The sequence below is a fragment of the Vanessa atalanta genome, chromosome 5 (genome assembly GCF_905147765.1).
Source record: "Vanessa atalanta chromosome 5, ilVanAtal1.2, whole genome shotgun sequence".
NCBI lineage: Eukaryota > Metazoa > Arthropoda > Insecta > Lepidoptera > Nymphalidae > Vanessa > Vanessa atalanta.
The window spans coordinates 11,847,179-11,872,668 of NC_061875.1; the positions used below are offsets into that span (position 1 = coordinate 11,847,179).

General features: G+C 31.1%; 1 protein-coding gene across 5 annotated transcripts in view; it reads right to left on the reverse strand.

The window, feature by feature from the left end:
• The window catches only part of LOC125064024 (four and a half LIM domains protein 2), a 151,673-nt gene that overhangs the window by 32,730 nt on the left and 93,453 nt on the right, over window positions 1-25,490 (reverse strand). For 3 of the 5 annotated variants that reach the window (XM_047670791.1, XM_047670789.1, XM_047670790.1), the window contains 4 exons: window positions 16,180-16,327; window positions 15,516-15,732; window positions 15,338-15,441; window positions 15,009-15,152 (listed from right to left, as the gene is read on the reverse strand). In XM_047670791.1, coding sequence (XP_047526747.1) covers window positions 15,009-15,152; window positions 15,338-15,441; window positions 15,516-15,732; window positions 16,180-16,327 — 613 coding nt within the window. Of the gene's footprint in view, window positions 1-1,183; window positions 1,596-1,799; window positions 2,512-8,122; window positions 8,310-15,008; window positions 15,153-15,337; window positions 15,442-15,515; window positions 15,733-16,179; window positions 16,328-25,490 lie in introns of those variants that run through there. The other 2 variants (XM_047670796.1, XM_047670794.1) reach the window with 2 other exon arrangements.

Genomic DNA, 25,490 nt, shown 5'->3' on the forward strand with positions numbered 1-25,490 from the left:
AAATGTTTTGTGATATTTTGCTGAGTTTGTGGCTTTTTATGAAAATGTTTCAGTAAAATTATCTATGATACACATTTTTTTAGATTCTTTTTTCAAAAATGATCTCATACGCTTATATAAAGGCAAAGATTAATATGAAACTTTGAAATGTGTACTAAGTTAGCCTTAAATTATTAGGTTCATTCGAGTATTTGCCAACACATACAGAGTCTTTGATTTATGACTTTTTGAATTGAAGTACTAATCAGGGATAATTTGTATCAATATTATTATAAATTAATTACCATACCTATTAAATAAAATTTTTAGAAGCTATAAGTAAACATTAACTATAGTAAATGATATCATCCCGAATTACCATGAGGAGTGCCGTCAGAAGGTCGGTGTCAAATTATAAGCAAGTGGGTCGAGGTTTGGAGAGAGTATATTTTTGGATGTCTTATGTAAGTGCGACGTTTATTAGCCATTAAATTTGTATTTAAGAATTATTAGAAGATATAAAAAAAAAGTTTGGGAGCTATGTCATCGACTTATAAGCCTAGGACTTCACCACTAACCAAAACATTTTCGGTTTATTGTCTTCTAAGTAAATTTAGTTATATCCACTTGTTGAGTTCAGACAATGTTTACAGAAAGAAATACATGATTTCCGATTTTTTGTGTAATAATGATGATATGATCCGATTTTATAGAAGTTTTATGATTTTTCAAGGTTATTTCTATAACTTCCAAAAATCATAGTAGTAATAATACTGCTGCGGCTTTCTATAACTTCATAAAAAATACAGTAAGACCATATTTATAAATGATTTTAAGAGTATGCAAATATATATATAGTCTATATCTTATTGAATTTGAATTGACACGTTTCTATATAGGCAAAAATTCACACGTCTAAAAAAATCTATATCTCACAAGCCGCTTACATTTATAGTTTTGAAATCGAAACATTCATAGAAGCCATTCATAAAGCTCTTACTAACTGCTTATTCCCGTCTGAAAGGAAGGTGTTTACTCTAAATGGAATTATAAAAACAAACAAAAAGAGGGATTTTGAAACTTTAATATATTTCAATCAGTCATGCTCATTTAAAAGCAGTGGAGCGTTCGTGCTACGTTAAAATAAGCGCCACTAATCTTGAATGTTACCCCAAAAATCAATGTCTTCCTCCTCCTCTTTTACCTCTGGCATTTCTTTCGCTTCGTCTCTTTCTTCAAATGAACTTAATTTAGGTATGTCATTCAGTGGTTGCTTTTCGTCATTAAGTCTTTCATCGTCAAGTGTGTTGTCAACATTAGCTTCCATAATCGGGCTCTCGGTTCTCCTTTCCCTGGATTTTTCTCTCGATCGACTTCTGGAATAAGAACGCGGTGCTAAATTAGGAGCACTCCCAAAGCCACTGTAATTTTCATCCCTATTCATGTTTTTGAATTCGGCTTCTTCGAGTGAAGTAAATATTTTTAATTCTTCTTCGCGGGATGCTCGAGATTCTCTAGACGAATTTGAAGAAGAAGATGCTCGTTTTCTAAAAGATCTCCGCCTAAAACTGGGGTCGCTTCGTTGCAGAGGTCGGAACTTAATTCCATCAAGTGATCTTAAACAAATGTATTATACATGAGTAGGAATATAATACAAGTACAGTAATGAATCCATACAGGGAAGTCATGTTCTCGTATATTCGAGCATTTGTATGAAGAGGATGCACAGATGAAATCAAACGGGTTGCTAAGTCACTACAGAGCGTGATTTATGAGTATCTATGAATTGCGTGCAGTCGTCAATAATAATTAATATTAACCTTAAAAATTCTTCGCTGAATGGAACGTTGCCATTTTTATCGCTGCTGTATGGTTGGAATAGTATTTCTGGCAACGGCGATGGAGGGGGCGTTTTGGGTCTGTATTCCCATGTAAGCTTTTCTTTTTTAATTCCTTCATCTTCGTTTGGATCTGGAATATACACAGAAGTTGTAGGAGATCTGCTTTTCTGTCTCACGCTGAACGACTCCGATGTGTCTGATATAATTGTTTTCGTTTTCGTTGGATATCTGTCTATTCTATAATCACCATTAGCTTGAGATCCTTCTTCTATCGAATCTTGACCGAAGCTAGATATTTTAGTAGAAAATAAAATGGCAGTGGAATTTGGTTGCCGGTCATAGAAATTGACAGCCGCGGACTTTAGAATTCCATTTTTATCTTCAGTCAAGCATAGGTAACCTTGACCGCATTCACTGGTCCAGTCTCGGGGCGGTAGCTTGTTTGCTGTCTTTTGGAGTAGTCGCGTGTAGTACTCGACGAGATCATTAAAGTCCGGATCTGTATTGGGAACTATTCCATTGAATATATGTTTCATGCACTCCAAAGCTTCATGAAAACCCACATAAGATATAAATACGGATAGTAACAGTCCCATTCTTCACCGGCCACTGCTTTAGGGGAAAGGGATAGGTTACAGATGAAGGGAATCGGGTGCAGCGATGTGACGCCGAGACAAGATATAACCAAACTGAAATTAAAATGCAGTACTTGCCAAACTTTGTGTCCACATTTAGATAACAGTTTGGCTTTGCGGCCAGGTATGATTACGTTGTCTTGTTCTAATGATCCAAGGTTGCACATGGTTTACCGTTTAGGCTATAAAAGCTGTTTAACGTTTGATTGATTTGCTTTACGTGATTAATGTAAAGCAGTTAAGTCGTCTTATTAGAAACATTTATTAGAAGATAGATGATATCAATAAAAAGCATACTATATTATATAACTTATATAGATAACAACTAAGCTAAGTTATCTTATTATTTCAAAGTAATTTTCAAACATTTTAATAAACCCGGGCTAAATATGTTTATAATAAAATTGGTATTTTAACATTAACTCTTTAAAACCTTCAGTTGTTTTCCATTACACAGAGCGAAGAGATGTAGAACTTTTTATCCAATTTAAGAAGTAAGATGTTAGGAATTTATGGCAAAGCGTCTACAACTTGACATTGAAAAACTTGGCAAACTCAGAAAAGAGTAATTTAATTTGATACGCGAATCTGACATAACTTGTGAGTCATCGACCTCCTTCGGATAAAAAATGAGAATTTTGCGCGCGTCTCAGTCCTGTAGTAATAAACGATTGAACTTTTTTAAAAACAACGCAATGTTTTTTGACATATTGCCAACGATCATTTTATAGCTACTATTGGTTCCTTTATATTTTCAGAACACTAGACTAAAACGAAGATTTCTAGATTAATAATAAATAGTCTATTTACTAAAATAATAAATCGACTGCAGGTTTAATAAATCGACGATGATGGTTTGATAAGATAAATGATAAGGTTTGAAATAATAATTATAAAGATCTAACTTGTATAAGCACACATTTCCAATGTAAAAAAGAAACAACAAAAACCCGATTCTGAACCATAACTTGGGCTAGTAATCTCATATTATTCATAATATTGTAAAAATAAAATACTGAGATAAACAGGTACAGTCATTTATTAATCTTGAGAATTCGGATGTTCTAATTGAGGGTTATGACGTGATAATGACGAAAAGTACGTGCTCTGTACTTCGATGCAATGTGTGGGTGACGCTTTCTCAGATAGATTTCGACACGGAAAATTTAATTTATTTAATTTACCATTTAATAGTTTCACGTCCAATAAAGCTAATCCATTTTTATTATTCATTAAAAAATAATTAATTATACTATAGTAACAATGTACACTAATATTTCTTCTAAGATCAGACAACAAATTACATGATTCCTAAACCGTACAAAACTCTAAAAATAAAGTTTAATTAATACTCTTTTATGTAGTCAAATTTAGAGATCACACAATGTATTCTCATCCTCTTCCAAAATGATAAACGAAAACGAGACAGCAAGTCGTGAATCGAGTGCTGCGTGCAGTGAACGCGAATACCCCGAAAGTCGTGACCTTGCCTTTGGGATGGAGTGAAAGTTACGCGCTAGGCGGGCGGAGTAATCGGACACCCGTGACGTCACGGACGGGCCGTGCGCACCGTGGCCCGCTTTATGCAAGAACTAAACATCCACATTTGATTTACGATTCTTATCAACACAATAATGTACTCATAATTCCATCTCCGTATATCAATTAGCAGCTTTAAAAGGAATTATATGATCGAAATTTCTTATTAATAACTATGTTTATTTGAACTAGTTTAGTGTACAAAGTAACAAATTGTTAGACTATAATTAACGTTGACTGTATATGTATAAATATTTTCCTGAAACGATATCAACAAATATTTATAATTTCATAATTTTGAAATTTTCGACTTTTTGATAAAGAATTAAAAACCCAGCAATATATAATAATAAGACCTAGAAAATAGATAATGAATGGCATGGTATTATTGTTTGCTTTTATTCAAATCTTAATGCCTACGTGTAATTATATAAATATACTTCTATTTGATTACGTCAAACCTATTTGGACAATTTACCATGAAAATAATTTTAGATATATTCGTTAAAAAAATATATATATCATCCTTATAAGTTTCCACGTACAGTATATTAGTCTTATTATTATATTTTGTATTATTTTAATTTTCTAAATCGTTATTATTTTGTTTAATAAATCGTTGTGGCAAATATTATATTATTATAATTAGGTAAAGAATATACATTTACGATTATTTGGCACTAACAAATTTTAGCTTGCAGACAGAAGAAGCTCGATCATACAACTATTAATCTTTTGAACCGCATCAATATTAGTTCAATATTTGTGAATTCAGAAAACATTACATTGTTGAATATTTATTAGGTACTTGGTATTTAAAACATTATAATTGAAGCTTCGTCACAATGTCAAAGTGATCTATAACTGGCCACTGAGACGTATGGCATGACAGTGTCCAGATTTTTATCGTTTAATCCGAGTTGGCGAGCGCGCGCGCAGATGTTATTCGATTTTTTAGCTTTGCGCTCCGTCTCAGTTAATTTACGTCCCTCCAATGATTCTTGTTGAAACTAAATTAAATAGATAATGAACTTAAATTTATACATGTACATATGTTGAAATTTCGCACAAAGTGTTATACATTACTTTTTTAATATTATAAATGTTTGGACATTTTTAAATTAGCTCGACTTACGACTGTCCGATTGGAATTGGGTGATTAAAAGAATTGGCGAATATATACGAACGCATACGAATTTATTTGTAACCACCTATAATATAATATTAACCATTAAATAATATACATGTTTTGGTACTTAGTGCCTTATTAGTCTAGTGGCCTATAAAATTGCAGTTAACGTGGTCCAGGTTTATAATGGTCGTCAGTAGTAGAAAGAAAATACAACGTTTGTTAATCTCGAAAAGAGATCGTGGTTTTCCTTTGAAGGTACCGGTTACTTAAATTTTACATAATATCACTGATACTCATTACGATATCTCTGAAATCATATGTCCAATTGACTTTAGCATAGTTACTCATTTCGCAACATAGACGAAGAAAGGATTTTTTTACTTCCTTTTGTGTAACGAGAAACTTTGAATGAATTTTAATCGTACGAAGTCGAGACGGACTACTTGGAAAGGATATATTTATATGTTGAAGCAATAAATATACCTATAGGTAAGGGCTGATTGTGGTGTTGGTTATTCCGTGTAATTTATCTAATAAATATTCTGAAGTTACTCTTAAAGCGACTTTTTAGCTTTATTGACAAAGAGTTTTACAATTTAAGAATATATGATATATCAACAGTAAACTATTTATTAAAGTTTAAATTACAATAGCTAACATTTTTCCTTATTAGAAAAACAATTAATTGTTCTCAAAAATAATATGAAGGCCAATAACTGTTAAAACAACAAAATAACTTGGAATTATAACTACTTAACTGGACTTCAGTTGCCATTTTAAACAGTTGTTACAAACAGTATGAATCAACGGCATCATGAGACGGCCTTATAAGAACATCTTAAGCCATAAGACATAACGACATTTGAACTATTTCGGTAATAGTATTTAATTTAAAGCATATTATAGTATAAAATATTTTTCACAAGTTTATGAACACGGGTTTAATTCCTGTTTTTTTTCTAAACTGAACCTGTAAACTAAAGAATCGCTTTGGATTACAGTTGTGGAAAACTTACTGTGGTCTCTAAGTAAAATATCAATATTTTCATGACACTTTCGGTCGACTATATCGGTCTTAATGCTAAATATATATAAATTTTATAATGTCATATTTAGCAGGGGTAGCTTGACAACTGTTGTGTGAAGACTACTTGATGATACGGTATCGTGACCGTTCTCGAATGAGTCTAGCCGACTGTGCAGGAAATTATATATTATAATTATGAATGTGTGCGTTAACAAAAGTACCCTCTATATTGCCTGACCCTCAAAATACCGATTGAACGGTAAATCCAACAGGACCGAAATTTTGTGGCATATCGTGCAGATTTTTTTTATTATTAGCATTAGCAGCCTGTAAATTTTCCCACTGTTGGGCAAAAGGCTTCCTCTCCCTTTGAGGAGAAGGTTTGGAACATATTTCACCACGCTGCTCCAATGCGGGTTGGCGGAGTACACATGTGGCAGAATTTCGTTGAAATTAGACACATGCAGGTTTCTTTACTGATGAGATGAATTATAAACACAAATTAAGCACATGAAAATTCAGTGGTGCCTGTCTGGGTTTGAACCCGAAATCATCGATTAAAATGCACGCGTTCTAACCACTGGGCCATCTCTGCTCTTGTGCAGATTACCCATAAACAATTATAAAGATTCTATAGCAGTAAACGATTTATAAAAGTATAAACATTAACTTCTAGACTCGATGCTGCTGAGACTTTTTGACATCAATATCGATAAATTTGTTTGACATCTGGAGGATCTTAGCCTTTTAAGTTAGCCATTAGACAAACGAGACATTCAGAGATTCTAAGAAATAATATATACGATATGTAGTAGAAACGCTATATAATTATACGAAACGTAAGGCACGAGACGGTTTTCGATAAGTTATAAACTACTTTAACTAACATACCGTAATAATGGTATTGACTAGAAAGATCTATTTACCTCATTGGTTAATTTCAATAACTCAAGAAAAATGTTTCAACAAGTTACAGTTTTTAGGTTTTTTTTTCTATTGATGATATGTCCTTAAACTTGGTCTAGCTTCTGTTGTTAATCATTCCTTACATCGCCAATGCGCCACCAACCTTAGGAATTAAGATGTTATGTCCTTTTTGTCTATAGTTACACTGGCTCACTCATCCTTCAAGCCAGAACACAACAATACTAAGTACTGTTGTTTGGCGATAGAATATGTGATGGGTGGGTGGTACCTACCCAAAGGGGCTTGCACAAAGCCCTACAACCAACCTGAGTTTGTTCGCCAACCATTTCGGGGTTACTCAAGACTCACATTTAAACTTAATTAAACAAACGAGTAATCATTAATACTGCCTAATAATATTATAATTAATCAATCATGAAACGCTTAAACATCAATTGCATACAAAATTGCATGTAATCACATGATTCTATATATTGATAGAAGCCAGTATATTTGATACATTAACAAATCATTTCTAAATGAAGAATAAAGAAAAGCTAGCTTTTAAAAAAGGGTATTCTTCTATCTTATATCTTTGAGCAGTTTCATTTTCATTTGAATTATTTATCGGAAACTACCGCCATCTAGTGGTGAATAGAGACACTTTTTAGTAGAGTACATGTGAAGTTGTTTTCATTAAAAACCGTAAAACTTTTGCAAGCTGTTGTTCAGATAATATATGTATATATATTTTTAATAATTAATTCAATCGTTTGTAAGACATTAATATTGTTCATGTATTATATTGTATAAAACGAATGTGAGTAATGGAACAAATATTTAATTGAAAAAGTTGAAGTAAGTATAAATTATGTATCCTGTCATAAAACAATGCTTGTTAATTTAAATAATATAAAAACAAAAATGTTGGACGAATAAAATATACCTCATTAATTCACCAAAAAATAATTTAAGGCCAATACGTGTTATTTTTGAATTTTAAAAGTTGAGGAAATTTGTAAAGGTGGGGTAAAAACACATGCTCGTTTTATATGTCACTCACAATTTACTTTTTCAATTGCTCGTTTCCGAACGCACAAAACACAATCGCGGCAAAACTTCGCGCGCTGTTTTAAAATCGAATCGTTTCACAATGGCAAATCACTGTCGAACTTTTTTTGTTAAATCGTTGAATGCACTGGCTGGAAGAGACACGTCCTCGGTAGATGTCGAAAGAGTATTGAGTTCTCAGTTGGCGAACGCTGTACAGCTAAGAAGTGTTCGTTGTCGCGTGTGTGCGTCAATTATATTTATTACATCGAACTAGTGTCTATAAACAAGCTCGCACAACTTCAAAGAGATCGATCGCTATTTAGGGGATCGATGAAGGAATTCTTTGCTAGGCCGAAGTCGAACCTGTCGCCTCTTCCGCGATGTGTTGGGGAAAATTGATAAGCAAGAACAGTTTTCATAATTTTTTTTTATACTTTTTCTTTATAGAATTCTCGTTTTTTAATGCAAATAAAGACTTAATTTACAGAATGCTTCAATGATTTTAATCTTTAATAGAAAATTAATAAATAAAAATAAAATGTAACCTTTGTAATATATATTCATATACCATTAAAACTCGAGATGCGATCCTACTCGTTATGTAGTAATAATAATTTGTTTGAATCTCAAAGTAGGCCACCACTTCAGATACGCCCAAATAAACATACGTTGTATTAATTTATTGTTTTTAATTTTAACCATAGTTACGAATTATTTGTAAATAGAAATAAAATATAAAATTAATAATACCTGTTTGTTTTGTTGCTGAATGTCTTAACTCCTGAAGCAAAGTAACAATTGACTTTAAAAAAAGTAAACGTCAAAATATTAAAATGGCGGAAATATTCCCGAAAAGCGCGCGAATGTAGCAAACTACGCAATGGTTGCTGAATTACTGGTAAGGTGTGAACAATTCAGTACAGTACTGTTACTGTTCAAGTGTTATTTTTATTCCATAAGCGAATACTGAACAAACATTATCGGATTCACGTTAAACTAAGGTTATTTTAAACTGAATATTATAATTAGAATTAGTAATGTTATGAATCATTGACACAATTAGGGATGGGTTATGTAACAAGTTGCTCGTCACTGTTTCAGTTCGTAACTAGAGATCGTGTTGTTTTAAAGTACATAGGTACTATTGCGGTTTGATCGGATCATCATTTAATATAATAAATCAACATCCAATCGTAGTTATAGATACCTTCCGTAGCTTGAATCGCTTTGAACAACTTAACATAACAACATATTTTTATTTTATGCATACGTTTCTGGACAATATTTTTATTTTATATAAAAACTTATTCCCAGTTTAGACACTACCAAGGAGTTTTAAATAAACTGAATTAAGTACAGCTGCTTCAATGTATTTGTAAATCAAAATGGGTGCGTCATGACAGGAAAACAATAATTATTAAAAACTTAAATAAATTCTTACTAAAACCCTATCATTTTATTAAAAATCTAAACTTTCTAAAGTCATTGAACTTTTAAAGGTTCACAAAAGGATTTTTTTCCCATGTCAGTACGATAGCCCCACTTGATTGTTATAAAGTTATTTCGAAAAGACAAGCATCAATTAAGATTTCGTGGAAATTAATTACATATATAGGTATGCTCGGATGATAAGTGTGTTTAATAAAACTGTTACCATACATAAACGGCTAATATTACTTACTATATTGAATCCTTATTTCTATACTTCCATATATATAATTGTATATCAGTTAAGTTGTTGAATATTTCACAATCTAGTCAATCATTCGTGATTGATTAACAAACATCCAAAAATGCAAAATTGCATAACTAACCCGCTGTACTCTTCTTAATTGCTAATTATATATATGTTTTTTATAGTTTTGATTCGTGTTGTATGTTTGGTCGTTTCTAGCAAGAAATCAAGCAAGAGTCAATTATTATTCTCTTATCAGTTTTCAGCATTATTGTTGTGTTATTTTATAATCATAATACATAAGAATCGTGGCTACAGATTTAACGACGTGCATTTATTTCAAAATATGCTCCCCACATGAATGAACAGCTGTTGCGTTGCATTAATATTGTCAACGGTAAAGCGTATTGCACGTCGTCAACTAAATATTATTTAAGCATTTTGCCCTATTTTATAATTTTTTAATTGGTAACGTTCAGAAATTATTTTTTCTTACCAATATATTGCCGTTGACCTCTTGGCCAACAAGGCATCTGAATAAAATCATATGAATAACATAAACGCACAAACCATAAAATTAGATGTACTCAGGAAACTTTGCTAGCACCTTCTACAACGTAGGTATTTTTACTTTAATTTTATTGTACACTAGGAAAATAGTACAGAAAATGCTTAGAACTAATTTATGTGTAGTAGAAAGGGCATTCTTATAGCTAATTAGGGATATCTTCTAGACAATCCTTTTGAAAGAGAGACTTTAAAATAAAATCAGAGAAGCCAGTGCAGTTATAGACTTACATATAGGTAGGTACAAACTGATACTTATACGTGATATTATAAAAAATGCGTTAGGTTTTTCTGACGAAAAATTCTCAGCAACAGGAGTCTGGAAGTAGGAAGTTTGTACACTCCCGTTCTTCGGAAATTACGTAAAGCCGTTGGTTGCCTGAATTTTTCCGTTTCAGTGAGAGAATAGAGAGCGTCTGTGTTTGCGCACACAGTTCACTATTATACAGCTGGATCTCCCGTGAGATTTGCCGCCGTGGCCGTAATCAGTCAGGACGACATCATCATCATTATAAAAAAAATATAACTACCTAAAACTACAGCCAAAAATCCAATATTCATTGAATTGTAAAAATTATTTCAAATCTACAAACTTTTATATTTACTGTTGCCGTTTTAATTCCTAGACGAATTTCAATGTAAGCAATTGGTATTGTCTAAGTTATCTGATAAAGAATTCAGTATACGAGAAATAATTTCGTAACGGCGAAGCTTTTCATAGGAAATTATTGGTTAGCGTCAAACGATATGATTTGTTGGCATACTAAAATGTTTCGAACGTCGTAAATTAGGCTGTTATGTTTAATTTAGTGTTAAAATATGATCAGCAGATAACTCGCGTAGAGGTTATCTGATTAAAGCAATAATATACTAAAGGCGATCTAACGAAGTGTATCGAAAAAATTAACTGAAGAATTGTTTTATTTTTTAATTACACTTTTGGTTTTAGGGAAGAATTTAAATATTGTTTTACAGTTATAACTACTAGTTCATTGTTGACCTTAAAGCGCTTTTAGCTGTTATTTTAGATTTTGGCCAAGGCGCTAATACGATAGGATAACAAGCGTTAGGTTGTTTAAAGATTTTCAGATTAAAATAATGTTTTCAGAATAAAATCCTAATAGACATATCCTGAAGCAATACTGGATAAATGATTTGAATAAGAGATTCTTAGGGAGCAACCTCACGCGCCAAATATTTACAATGTCACTCACGTTCTATTTCATACCACGTACGAACGTGTCGATGAAAGATATCACCTTGATTTGTTCCTATTCTCACATCCGCGATCAGATCAATCGATACGATATTCGCTGTTAAGGTATTAGGAATTTGGCAGAAAACTTGTGTCTTTAAACATGTTGAAAGATATCTGACCTTTCGTGGACCTCGTTCTCATTAAGTTTATTCGGTTTAATTAGTCATAATAGTTTATCTATAGAAATTTGATTGAATCGTCAAACGCAGCGTTAAGTTCTAGCCAAGTGAAACAATGGTCTGAGAAGGTGGCAGAATCAGGATGGAAGATGAAAAGAACCGGGAGTTTTGGCGCTTATTGGAAGAACGATATGAGAATTAAGCAATGGAATTGAATAATAATAATTATAACTGTTTTAATAAGGTGGCAGTCGAGCTCATTAGTGGGTGATGGTGGTGATATGCACAAATTCATTTCATCCTCTAATGGTTTAAACAATAACAGTTAACACGATTTTTTATAGGTACTACTTTGTATAAAATAATCGCGAAATATAAACTTTAGTTCTAATATCGTTAAAAAAATTTAAATATGTTTGTTTATCGACCGATTTACCACGAATTGTATAGTTAACCTGTTCAACATTTATGCGAAATGTTTATTACATTGTATTTATAAACAAAATATACAATAAGTAGCCTTTTAAACCCTGTAGTCTAAATCCAGCTTAACCTATCAGGGTTAGTCATTGCTCGCGGCACAAATCCGTGACCACTTATAACTGTAATTTAATTTAGAATATAATAAAAGACAATGATAATTATATTAATATAAATGATAAACGACGTAATTATAATGAGAAGAACATATCATATATCTCGACAGTGATCATTTTTGAAGTTTATTGTAACTTTAATAATGTGTTGAGAAATTAATCTAAAAATATCAACGTATAATAAAAGAATAACTGTGAAGAAGGAATAAATTCAGTATATTTACCAAGTCAATGGATAATATAGGTTTTTTTTTATTATGATGAGATAAAGATCGGCAAAGATAAAAAAGTTTTATCCAGTAGGTCCTTTGTTATTAAATCATATGATCATAGTAAAATCAACATAATTAGTTATATCAAGATCAATCATTATGTAAATACTATATTTAATCAAGCTGAAGGCTTTTTGCCATAAACTGTTATCACATATATATATATATTTGAGGATCTGTGCCTATAGCTAGAGGTGGTCTAATTTATTAGAATTTAACTAAAGATACTAAATATCATTAAAATTGGTCCAGCGGTACAGCGAAAACGCAACAGGGAGACATAGTCACTCTTGTATTTATATTAGTTTGGATTTGTCTCATTCTGAAGCTTAACTTAGTATCAACTGGTAAATGTCAGTCAGACAGACGCTCCGGGCAGAAATAGCTGAGGTTATTTCGTAACATTTTATTTGGATACATAAATAATTAATTTTACGTATACAATATCGAAATAGAGTGTTTACTTCAAAACAACAAGTTAAATAGATGCTGTCAAATTCTTCCCGATGAATTATTTTGTGCATCCGTTTCTTAGTAGCTGTATTGATATTGAGGAATGGAAAATATATTATGTATTTATATATATATATATGTTATATGTTTACATGTTATTTATTTATTTTAAACTTTTTTTTTTTATATATTGGGTTCTATATGATTCTTGTCAGTAGTGTTTTATCACAGTGTCTCGCAACGTGTTAGTCTGTGTGATGTGCATTGTAGTATTTTTTCGATGCACTTTAGAAGAAGACACATATCTAATATTGCATCTAATATTTACTTGCAAATAAACAAATAAAAACCCATAAAATATAATAACCAAATATAAAGTAAATATTATAAAGTTAAAAAATTATCATTCTTTTTTTTAATATTGTAGTAATATCTGTCTGTTTGTCGTTCAAGTTAAAAATGAACTAATAATAAGGAACCCAACTTCACGCATTTTAACTAAAATATGCAGTCTCGCGTAATTAAACCAACAAAAAGTCTATCTACATAAAGTATTTCTTTAAAAAAAAAAACTACTAAAATATGATTTCGATATATTTGTTCTTGGTAATATAATTGTGCTGTGCTGGGTCAACGACCATTTTAAGAAAATAATACGGTTTTTAGGAAAAATATTTTAGTAAGTAATAATAGAAAGATATATTTTATTAGTTATAGATAAAGAATAATTATAGACGATTTTATAAAGGTATAGACAATACAAAACCCGTAATAAGTAGGTATATGTTATTTTTTTTCAAAATATTTCATCAGTTGATGACATTTTTTGGAATAACAAATTCGAAACGAGCGATAAAACTCGATCGTAAGATGACCGCACGTGCGATATTGCCTTAATTATAATATTTACAATTGCGTCGAACATCAAGTTTCAAATGTTGTATTTTACAGAATAACTCTGCTAATTTTGTGAACACAGCCGTTAAGAAAGTGTCATATACTCATTTTCAATTCATTGGCCGCATGATAGCTTTATTATAATGATATTTCTATTTATATGTCTGGCATCTTTATACAATGAATCAAGAATACGAACATTATGGGATAAATGCACATCATGTTCTATTTGTATTTGTAAATCGATAATATTCCGATATTTAATAGAAATAATTTATAGTTTTCTTACAGATCATTCCGGTTACACACAGGGGACAGGTTCAACTCTGTTTCTTTAACAAAAATCTAAGCTCAACAGATAGGTTTTTCAGTGTTATTCTTAAGAATTATATTTAAAAAAAAATTAATATTAAATTTACTTTGAAATTAATAGTTTGATGGTAAACGGTAATTTTAAATGGCCATTAATTTAAATTACAATATATTTAGTATTCCCGTGTTCAAATGGAATAATTACACTCTAAAAAGGGCAAGCAATGATCAATGATTCATCACTAATTGTCTCATCAATGAGTCACGATCGTTACCTAAAGTAATTGGCAGTAAATCAATCATATGATCTCTTGGATATATTGGGATAGGTTTAAAAATGATATAATTTATTACTTGCATATCTAAGGTATGCTATGCTTATAATAATGGGTTTATTTTTGGTTTGCGATCAATATAGTCATAATGTTGTAGTCGTGATGTTTTGTTTAAATGCAAGAATTTTGATAGTTTCAACAAACCTGCGCCAGAATTCGGTAACATCAATATAATGTATATTTTATTAAAGTGTACGTAAACAGTGTTGGTGATACAATTTGTGTTTTAACCGCCTATTACAATTTATGAGTTTTCGTTTGACATTTGTGTTTTAATGCGCGTTAGTCTGGTTTTATAGATTTAAATAAATCATAATATATGTACAGTTTACTAGTTATTAATGTTATTTATAAACATTTATAATAAAAATTCTTATTACGAAATTTTACTTAAATATTTACAAAGACATACCTCATCACAAGCATGACACCTAGGCTTGAGGCGCTCTCCATAATGTCGAACACAGTAGAGACGACCGTCCAAAGCACAATAGGCAAGTTCGACGAGCAACTCGTCGCATTCAGAACACGTAAAGCATGCTGGATGAAATAAGGCCTGGAGAAAAATATAATATTAAAAATGGCGCTATCTAGCGGAGAGTAGTAAAAGAAAATTTAAAATTACTAATGCCATCTATGTTAAATGGTTGATACTAATTTTTTAATAGGTGGCGCTGATTCTTGTCTTAGATTAAATGATGACGGTTTAATAATGGATTTAGGTCGATTGGGTGAATTTACCTCTTCACTAATACGTGGTGCCTGAATAACAACATTGCCATTACGAATCGTCTTAGTACAACCCATACATTCGACGGAAGGACCGTGATGTTGACATGCAAGTCCTGTAACAGATATTCGTTTACTTAATTTGGTATTGTAGCTATTGTACGACAGATGGCGCTGTAGAGTAACATACCAATATCTAATGCAATTTCGTTTCGTGCAGCTACGAAGTCTTCAAATTGTTTACGGTGGGTGTCGTCTATGTGCCTACAGTGTGCCAGCGATAAGTCTTGCTTTGGAAGCTGCGTAGCTAAGGCTTTGGTCCGCCACGCACGCCACGCAGCGGGGCCAGTGGCTCCACCTACTGCGTTTGGAGTTCGTTCAGCCAAGGCTGTCCAATATAGTTCAGTCTGCAATGTTTAGTTTTAAAGAATAATTAACAATCTTATTTCTAAAAAAAATGTTTGTTATTAATTACATAAATCTTTTGTGAGTGCATATATGCGGTTTTACAACAGCACCTAGAAAAAGTTCTAAAGCTGCTAATACTGTTCAAAAAATATATAAATATTCGCTTCCTCGCAAAAGTTTATTATACAAATAAATATATATATATATTTGTTTAGGTTTAACACCTATATTTACATTGGTAAAATAATTAAAAAAATATCGTAGCTATACATAAAAGTGGCTTTTAACTTCATTACGGTACTGGCGACCGTAAATTAAAGGATGACGATAAAAGTAATCCGTATTTGATTGATCATTGCTTACGAGAACCGAATATTACGTTGATTAGTATATTTATGGCTCAACTGAATGTCTTATTTTTTCATATAATGGTGGTGATTGGTCACCTGTTTAGCGGTGAGGCCGGGCGGACTGTTGTCATAGGAAATGTGCCCGCGAGACTCCCGCAAACCGAGCCGGTCGCGCACCGATCCAAGCTCTTCATGGTAAACGGAATGCTGCAGCCGATCACATCCACACGACTTGCAGGTTTTCCTGAAAAGATAATGAGACATTTGCAATCATGTTTAATCATGAATTTGTATTGAGATTTTCGAGTTTGAGGGCGAGAGAAATAAAAATATATAATATAGGATGGATTAATCAAGTTGATATTGTCTTTTGCTCTTTTATTTACAATATACTCTATTATTAACAATTTACTTATTTATATTATTATAATCATTTATTTATATTTTATAAAATATAACAGATGATTCATGATTGATTATGACATGATTTAATAATTTAATAATAATAACAATGTAAATCTTCAGTCGACATTACAAACCAGATAAAGAACTTTAGAATATTTAAAATACCGTCTTGGTTTTACAAAAGTAAAAAAAAGTATATATGTATTATTAATTATGCTACGAGTTACGACAATTTCATTTTAACTTTTATATTGATAGCTGCCAGTCCTTACTTCGTCCGGGTGAAAAATAATTTAATTTACTTCCCGACCGCAAGGCCACCTAAACCACCGGGTCAAATCTAAACCATACATTACCTACTCAAAGGATATGTTCAGCTAGATACGTACTGATGTTTTATATAAAGATTGCTTCCTTAACATCGCAATAAAGCGTGTCCTATACATGACATCATTGTTTATAAGCACGTAGGTGTGTAGCAGTCGGTCATACAATACTGAGTGAAAACAAATAAGATCGTGTCGTCAGTCAAGGTATGAAAACAAAATATGCGCCTACAGTTCTGAATACGGAAATAATATTTTTAGACGATATTTACTTAATATAAAATTTATATTGGGAACTCTTAGGTATGAAACCTCCTTGGCTGCCTTGTAATCAAGTAAAAAATTAAAACACATGCAACTCTGTATAGAATACCTTCAAGATTATTTTTTTAATGATAGGTATAGTTAGACGGACGAGCAAATGGGCAGTTCCATATTGAAAAATTAGAACTACTTCTCTTGCTAACTCTCTATTATAAGTTAATATATAAAAACAATTAACGAAATATACGCTAAATCTAATATTTGCATTTGACCAAATATTTAAAGTTAATAGTTAGCGAAGAAAAATATTATAGTCTGTATTGTCATGCGGCAGGCAGCCAGCATCAGCCTCCCGATCATAGATTAAGACGTGGATGACATGATATAATGGATTAATTTGAGTTGCATTGATTTCTTTTTTTATTGTTGCCGAAAAAAAACTAATATATAAAAAGAATATACAGCCAAAATCGTATCTTCCACTTATTATTGCAGAATATATTTTTAATAATTTCATTATAATTATTAGTTGTAAAAGATACCAACAATGTACAGTCTGTGTTCTGAAGTAATTATTATCATGTACTTTTATTTATAAAACAATGTCATGACTGTCAAAGGTATGCTACGATTACATTTTTATGACGCTATTATCTCATTTTGTGTAACAAATGAACAAAATATAAAGAAACTGATTAATACTAATCTGTAAAATTAACTTTTTTAATGCATTAAAATAAACATTTAAATCAAACTAATATATATATAAAATATACAGCCAATATAATATTAAAAAAATAAAACCGTGACTATTTGCAAATGATCTTAAATCTTTAAACTGTAAGTTCACAATAAATTTTACATATATAATATTCATCATTTTTTATAATATAATAATAAATAAATAAGTTTACAAAAAAGTTGCGCCATTAACAAACTATTAAGTATTAGTAGTAATCCTTGTATTTAAAAAAAAAAACATTGTTCACTCACGCAACCCTTTACTTCTATAAGAGGTAGTATCAGGCGACATATTGATATGCTAACAAAGCGTAACGGCTGCCATGATTGAATGAACACGGTGATGATAAGTGATTCTTTATACCTCTATCTACTTCGTTTATAAATAGTGTTGTGACAAATTAAAACTGATACTACTTTCAATATATGGTATCGATATGAGTGGAACGTTTAGATGTTAGGAAAGAGTATATGTATATTAGGTATGTTTGATTAAAGTCGAATAAATATAAAATATTATATAGCTGGATTTGTTTTTCCAGACGCAGTGTTCCAAACCATGTATGACCATTCTTTTTCATTTCATATCATGATCAGTTTTATACATTTTCGCTTGCTTGAATGTTATCTGGTTTCATTTTCGTAAAGAAAATCCTATCTTTATTAGTAGAATACCTGCCTATACTTTGTTTAATTTTATATTTAAAAAGGCAGAAAGCAAATGGGATGCGTGATAATACGAGGTCCTGAGAAGGGTGCGGTCGTTAGATACTAACAAAAGTAAAGTTAAAACCTCTTCTGACATCGTCAACGCCACTCTGACAATGGGGTCTAAGATATAACTTTGTAGATGTACCTAGTCCCTCCTTCAAATCGGAATACAGCAGAAGTATTAATGTTTAACGGTAGAATAAATTAGGAATGAGTACCCACTCAGACGCGATTGCACAAATAATTATAAATATAAACGTAACAAAATCGCAACAATCTCATCCTTACTTTGCATGACTACCAACTGCAAATAAATCTTATCGTACGAGTCACACCTTCTTTAGTTAAAATCCTTTGAAACATGAAAATTTAAAGTAACTGTGCCAAGTCGAAAACAATCCGCGTATTTTATACGATAGATGAAAATATCTTCATTTTATATGATCTAAATTATATATTTTCATTTCTCAAAGAGCTTATCGATAATTTGAACATAAATAACAATTAAGGCGTTTTTGTTATTTTAATTTATCTTAAAAGCGTGAGCCATAAAATATTTAACGTATGGAATTTTTTAACTTTGATGTGGTCAGAGGAAGCTTGATACAGCTCACAGGAAATGTAACGAGTAAACAATGATAGTGTTCGTAATAGGATTGCATTTTTCAGTGGTACGTAATTATAATATGGAATGTTTACTACGAATGTATGTGTTAATTAATCTATAACTCATACATTTTGCAATTTTGACGTTATTCTGTAGACGATATGATAGCATTTTAAACGCATTTATTTTTTTGAATAAAATGTATGTGAAGTTCCACTTAAATTCATTAAATAGTTTTTGTGTACATAACATTTATAAAAAATCAGTTTCCGGCTCTTAGACGTCGGTGGCCATGATTCCTGTTTTTTTTTTAAATTATTAATATGACCAAAGAAAACCCATACACAATATCTACAAAAATAAATCCCAAATAATGTTCTTATATATCTGTTATAGATGTGTGTTTTTTAAAACAGTATAAAAAAATCTATAAATTAAATTAGACTAAACGTAGACGCTCTAGAATTTTACTGATCGTTAAGACTAAATGATTAAAAGCTTTTTGCAACATCGGTTCGTTATAAATTAAATAAACTTCATTATTTATTACGTCAATTTCCTGTATAATATGTTTTAAGACGAAAAAAATGTACAGTAAGATATATTTTTTTACCAGTGTCGTTAATACGGGACGCAACTGACTTGCAATTTTTTATCAATATTAATAATCACTGTAATTTGGAACCAGTGATTTGTAACATCATATTTATGATGATATCCTTCAAAACAAGTGTTATATGTTATTAAATGTTAAAGTATATTTAGGCTATACGAAAAATAATCTAATATCAAATTCTATTAATATTATTATTATTATATATATATTATTATATATATATTATTAACTAATCATAATCCTATTATTATAAAAGCATTGCATCGTTGTATTAGTATCAACACACGACGGCTAATGCGATTTGTCAATCTGTGTTTTAGTGCCTTAAAATCGAGTAATATCGTAGGGGACATTGGTGATGCCCAATTGAAAACTGCAAGGAGAAGACGTCTAGACAGAGACGAAGCGACCATTCGGCTAATATATGACTTTTGTAACATCATGTAATGAGTTAGTGACAAAGGGAATGAAATCTACCATTCGTCCGTTAATTTTATTCTTCTCGCGTTATTATCAATGCACTCGGCAACTGGAACTGCTTCGTGCTCATAATTCTGATAGTAATATCGAAAAAACGCTACCACAGGACTCGAAAGAATACATTTTTAATATAAATCTATATGCCATAAATTATTAAAAAATATTTTACAACGTTGAAGAAAGTTTTACAAAGTATCGTTAGTAATTAAAATTAATTGCATTCTTCTGCAACGTTTAAAAATTATATCTATTTTTGATCTTGCAATAAATTTTACTGATGTATTCGCCGAGACTTGATTTACGCTTTACGTTAGGAAGTCAGCCAAGTGATAATATATATACCTATGAATGTTTTACCGTTCGTGTATACTAATACTGTGGGTCTTCAAATTATTTCCTGTGTCATTCAGGGCCATAAAGCTCCTCACAACCTCATATTTAAATTAATTTTGAGTACAACGAACGAAGAAACGAAAGAATTTGATCGATCTAAATATGAGATTATTTTTTTTTAAATCTATCGAATACTTTTTCATAAGGATGAACTGATGATGATAATGGTTAATCTAACAATTTAAAAGATAAATTAATTTCGTTTTTGTCCCATTTGCTGTCGAAACACTTGGCCCTAGGAGTAATGGTGCAAAAAGCTTCATCAAAAGTATAACACCTCGCTTTATTGCCTCCACTGGTGATAGGAGGGCTGGTTCGTTTTTAGCCGAGGATCGGAATTGCGATTCAACGGGGAAATGCTGCCAGCATTCTTGCCACCATTCCACACGGCCAAGATTTATACAGTAACTAATGTTATCAATTCTTATGTTAATAAATTCTATAAATAAAAAAAATCCAACCTTATTGCTAATTTATATTATTAATACTAACTGCTATACGCGCTTTAGTCTATGGATTCTGTCTCGCCCAAGTAATTACTTGGGTAATTACCCTGACTATTTTCCTAGTATTTGACTGTAATATATCTGTAATTACCACGGCTCTAGGATGAAATAGTGCTTACGTCAAACGAGTAACAACAACCTTCTAGACCAAGGAGGCGTTGAATAATTTTAAACTGACAAAACGTGTGTATCTTCAGTCTGGTTTATAAATACACTTACCTGGCGCACATCCGATCATAACGTCATCCTGACGATATTATATGACTCCACGAGATATAAATAGGATGTTAGTATATACCTAGCTGAAAGTTACGTAATTAATTAAATTGTATTTTATTAAGTTACAAGCGATCGTAAAATTGTGTAAATAAATTATATTGAGGAAATTTAAAATTATTTATGTGTTTTTTCTTTTTTATTTCTATCAGAAATTTAGGCAGCGGCTGCTTGGTGGTAAGTGGTCATCACCATTACACTGACGAAGCGCTGCGGATCATTTAATTTAATTTATTGAATCAACATACTATTTTCAAATAAATAAACGCATTTACACAAAAAAAACAACTTAATTTTTATTTGTTAAATTATTTTTATCATTGAATATTTCAAAGTCCCTGCTTATTAAAGGGGCTTCATCGAACGATGTCACCCTTGCACTTTTATGACTTGCAATAGTCCACGTTCTCATTACGAACCTTACTTCAAGAATAACATATTCAATTCAACGGCACTTTATTTTTATTTATTAAGTATATTGCATTTAATGTAGAGAATAGATGACATAAGACAGAAAAACGAACTTCATTTGGACACCTTTATTTTCCCTCAGTGGCTGCCCGTCCCGTTATTATACATCGCTGTTATTATTTTAGCAATAATATAATAATAACAAAGTAACTTTGTTACAGAATCCTGTATTGTATACTAATCCCCGAGACCTATATATTTATCAAAGCTAAAACCGCTGGAGATTTTAATCCCATATAACGTTGTGTTCAGTCCGTAAACGATATTGACTTAAAATTGCGTTAGAATAAAATACTCAATATCGATGTGGTATAAGCAATTAAATCTTTATGATTATGATGATTATTAGTGTTCATGCTTGATTGTATATGGTTTTAATATAATAATTAGTTAATTATTACATCATCTTACATATCTGGAAGAAAACTATTTCATACATGGTAACTAATGCCATAACCACAATAAACCAGGAAGATACCTTTAGGACTATAGTAAGTCCTATTCAAATTCATCTGAAAATAAAAACGCACTCCATACGAATTATAAGGATGTTAATGGACCGAACTATACCGAGGTCGCATGGTCCATAAGATCATGTAATTCACAGCATACTCTTCGAAGAATATACCTACTACATAATACCGTCAGGCTCGCTTTTCTAATAATTAAGATGTAACTTAATTATCGTAAAACCAGTTAAAACTTTAACAATTTCCATTAAAAACCTTTTTCTTAAACCAACAATGTTATACGTTACAAAACAATCAGAGTACGCCATTATGTTCGCCGAAGACGCCGCAGTGATATCATTTAATAAAAGAAAGTGCGGCGCGCCTATCTGTCCTTAACCCTTAGATCTAAAGGCGAACGAATATCAATAATTGGATATTGTTTTATTTTTACCTAGAGTCGTAGAACAATAGAAATTGACTTAATTGATCAATTAATTACATATATTTTTTAATATGTTAACCTCGGATGCAATAATAGGGTGCATTTTAGAGGTGTTATAAGTTTAATGTGTATCTGTGTAATGTGTATCTATGTTTTTAGATGAATTGATTTTTATTTAGGGGTATTGTGGTTTTATTATTTTTTTTAATTTAAATTTTATTGAAACCATCATCTACTCAAGTTAATATATTTTTTATTTTATTAATCTAGCAAATATATAAACAATATTACTATATAGATTTTTTTATAATTTAAGTTAATATAAATCTATGCTTAGATACAATCACTGGAGACAAAAGTAAAAAAAAAAACAAAAACAGAAAACACATCTCTTTTTAATTTATTAAAGAAATATTAAAGATAAAGTATCTGATTAATAGAATAATAAGACGCTCCCTAAAAACGTGGGATCAATATCGCTGCATCGTTTTGACATTGATTTATCGCACTACAAAATATATTTCGTTTATGCGATAAATTCCACTTATTATTATTACGTATTAAATACTAATACTTGTCTATGGAGGCCGTGATGACGTTAAGTACCGGCAATGATTGTAGTTACATCTAGACTAAACTATTGTGTAATAATGTTTTGTAATACGGGTTTTAGAGCGTAACTTCATACTGTCTTTCTATTGTACGTATGAATGTCCATGAAATAAATAAGAAATTAAACCGGCTTGAACTATAAGACATAAATTTATTAAGAAATAAAAATTAATTGGCTTTTTTTATTCATTTGAATGAGTCACTATGAGTCGCATGTAATTCTGATAAAAAAATGACAATTATTAAATGGAATAAGAATATCAATATGGCTTAAACAAAAAATATCTCTACAGTTTAAAGCAGAGCTGAGAAAATCATTTTCAATGAAAATGGTTGTCGAATAAAGTTTTCAAATTAAAATTATGTTATTCAACAACAACATACCAAACAAGTCTTGCAAGACACTTGGTACCTTCTACTAAAATAAATGAAGAAAAATTTTAAGTAAATAAAGACCGGACGAAACCAGTTCACAATTAGCTGTCACTGTCATGAATTGATAAAATCCATAAATTGCACTGTAAAGCATTATTTCACGAATACCGAACGAGTAATAAAATACGTAAATTCTATTATATATACATAAAGTTTAAACTTGAATTTTTTAAAATTTTTCGTCATTCATTTGTTAATTACCGAATTTTCTTCTATTGTGGTTTCCAGTTATTACTTGAATTTGTAGCATTAATAATATGAACAACAAGCTCGTGGCCGTGTCGACTTTGTACGGGTAAATATATAAAAGTCATACAAAGGTTTCGCGACCCATTTCACACCTCCTGTATCAAAGTTGTGTACTCAATGAAGGGTCTCTGACAGCTGTGTGCTCAGTAGTTTTGGCTATGCGTTAATAGTCAGTCAGGACAAATTAATTTATAGTTATGTTTTTTTAAGTATTTTCTTATAATAATCAATGTAATCCATTTTTAAATTACAATTTTAATCGAATTTAGTAAACAGCTTTAAAAGATATACTTTATTATTAAAAACGTTATCTGTGTCATTATAAATTATAAACGATTACTTAACGCAATATTCTAAATATCGAATCCTAGTCAATTAACATCGACTGCTTTATCTTCCTAATTATATTTGTACAAATATAGATGACAGTTATAGTTATTATTCAAACCAGAACAAAGCAAGTTAACATAAATTCTTAACTCCCATGGCATCTGTGATGCGCTCAATTGGTATGCGCGGAGACTATGCTGCGCCGGCGCCATCAGAAGGTTCAACGACTCCATGTACGTGTTTACTGATCATTTCTCTTAATCCTCGTCAACATTCGTCAACAATATTCTCTCATGTCTAACATATTTTGCTTCATGCCAACTTAGTCATTATTTGTTTATGTTAAAGATCTTAATCGTGTGCGCAATATTGAGTCTATCCCACCGTACAATCACATGCCACTAGATCTTATCCTTAGCATAATCTACGGAGAATGTAATTGATAGAATTCATTTGCATTACAAGCTGTACGGACACAATATTTATGAATAACGTCGTGATTAAAATCTGCATCTATATGGAAGCGTTCATTTGCATTTATCCATGCTATTAGTCGATTACAGCATAGTTCTCTCAGGCCAAGAATTATGCATTTTATTTTGTATGATATATAACATTTATAACATTTAACATAAGTCAACTAATATTTATTAAATAAAGCATTTTGATTCTAGTAATTAATTGTCGAGATAGAATCCGAATACCTATTGATACTCTAAAATATCTTCTTTAGGTGTAAATTAAAATAAAATTATAACAAAGCCCGAAGATGTTTTCTATATATAGTGTAAATACTACTACAGTGATACTATTTATTTAGGTACAAATCTTTCCGTAGACATATTTACGAGAGTAAGCTCGACTATTTATAGACAAGTTTGTCGAGTGTTGGCATATTCACTACCCATACAAAATTATTGTTATTTTCATAAACAAGTATATACCAATATGTGCTTAAGTAACAGCCCATAAATGTCAAACTACTGGACTAAGGCCCCTGTTCCTCCTAAAGAGTAGCTTATCCACCACTCCGCTCCACTACGCTCCGTTTAACATGAGCCGGAATATATTCCGAAGCACGCTAGCTTTTT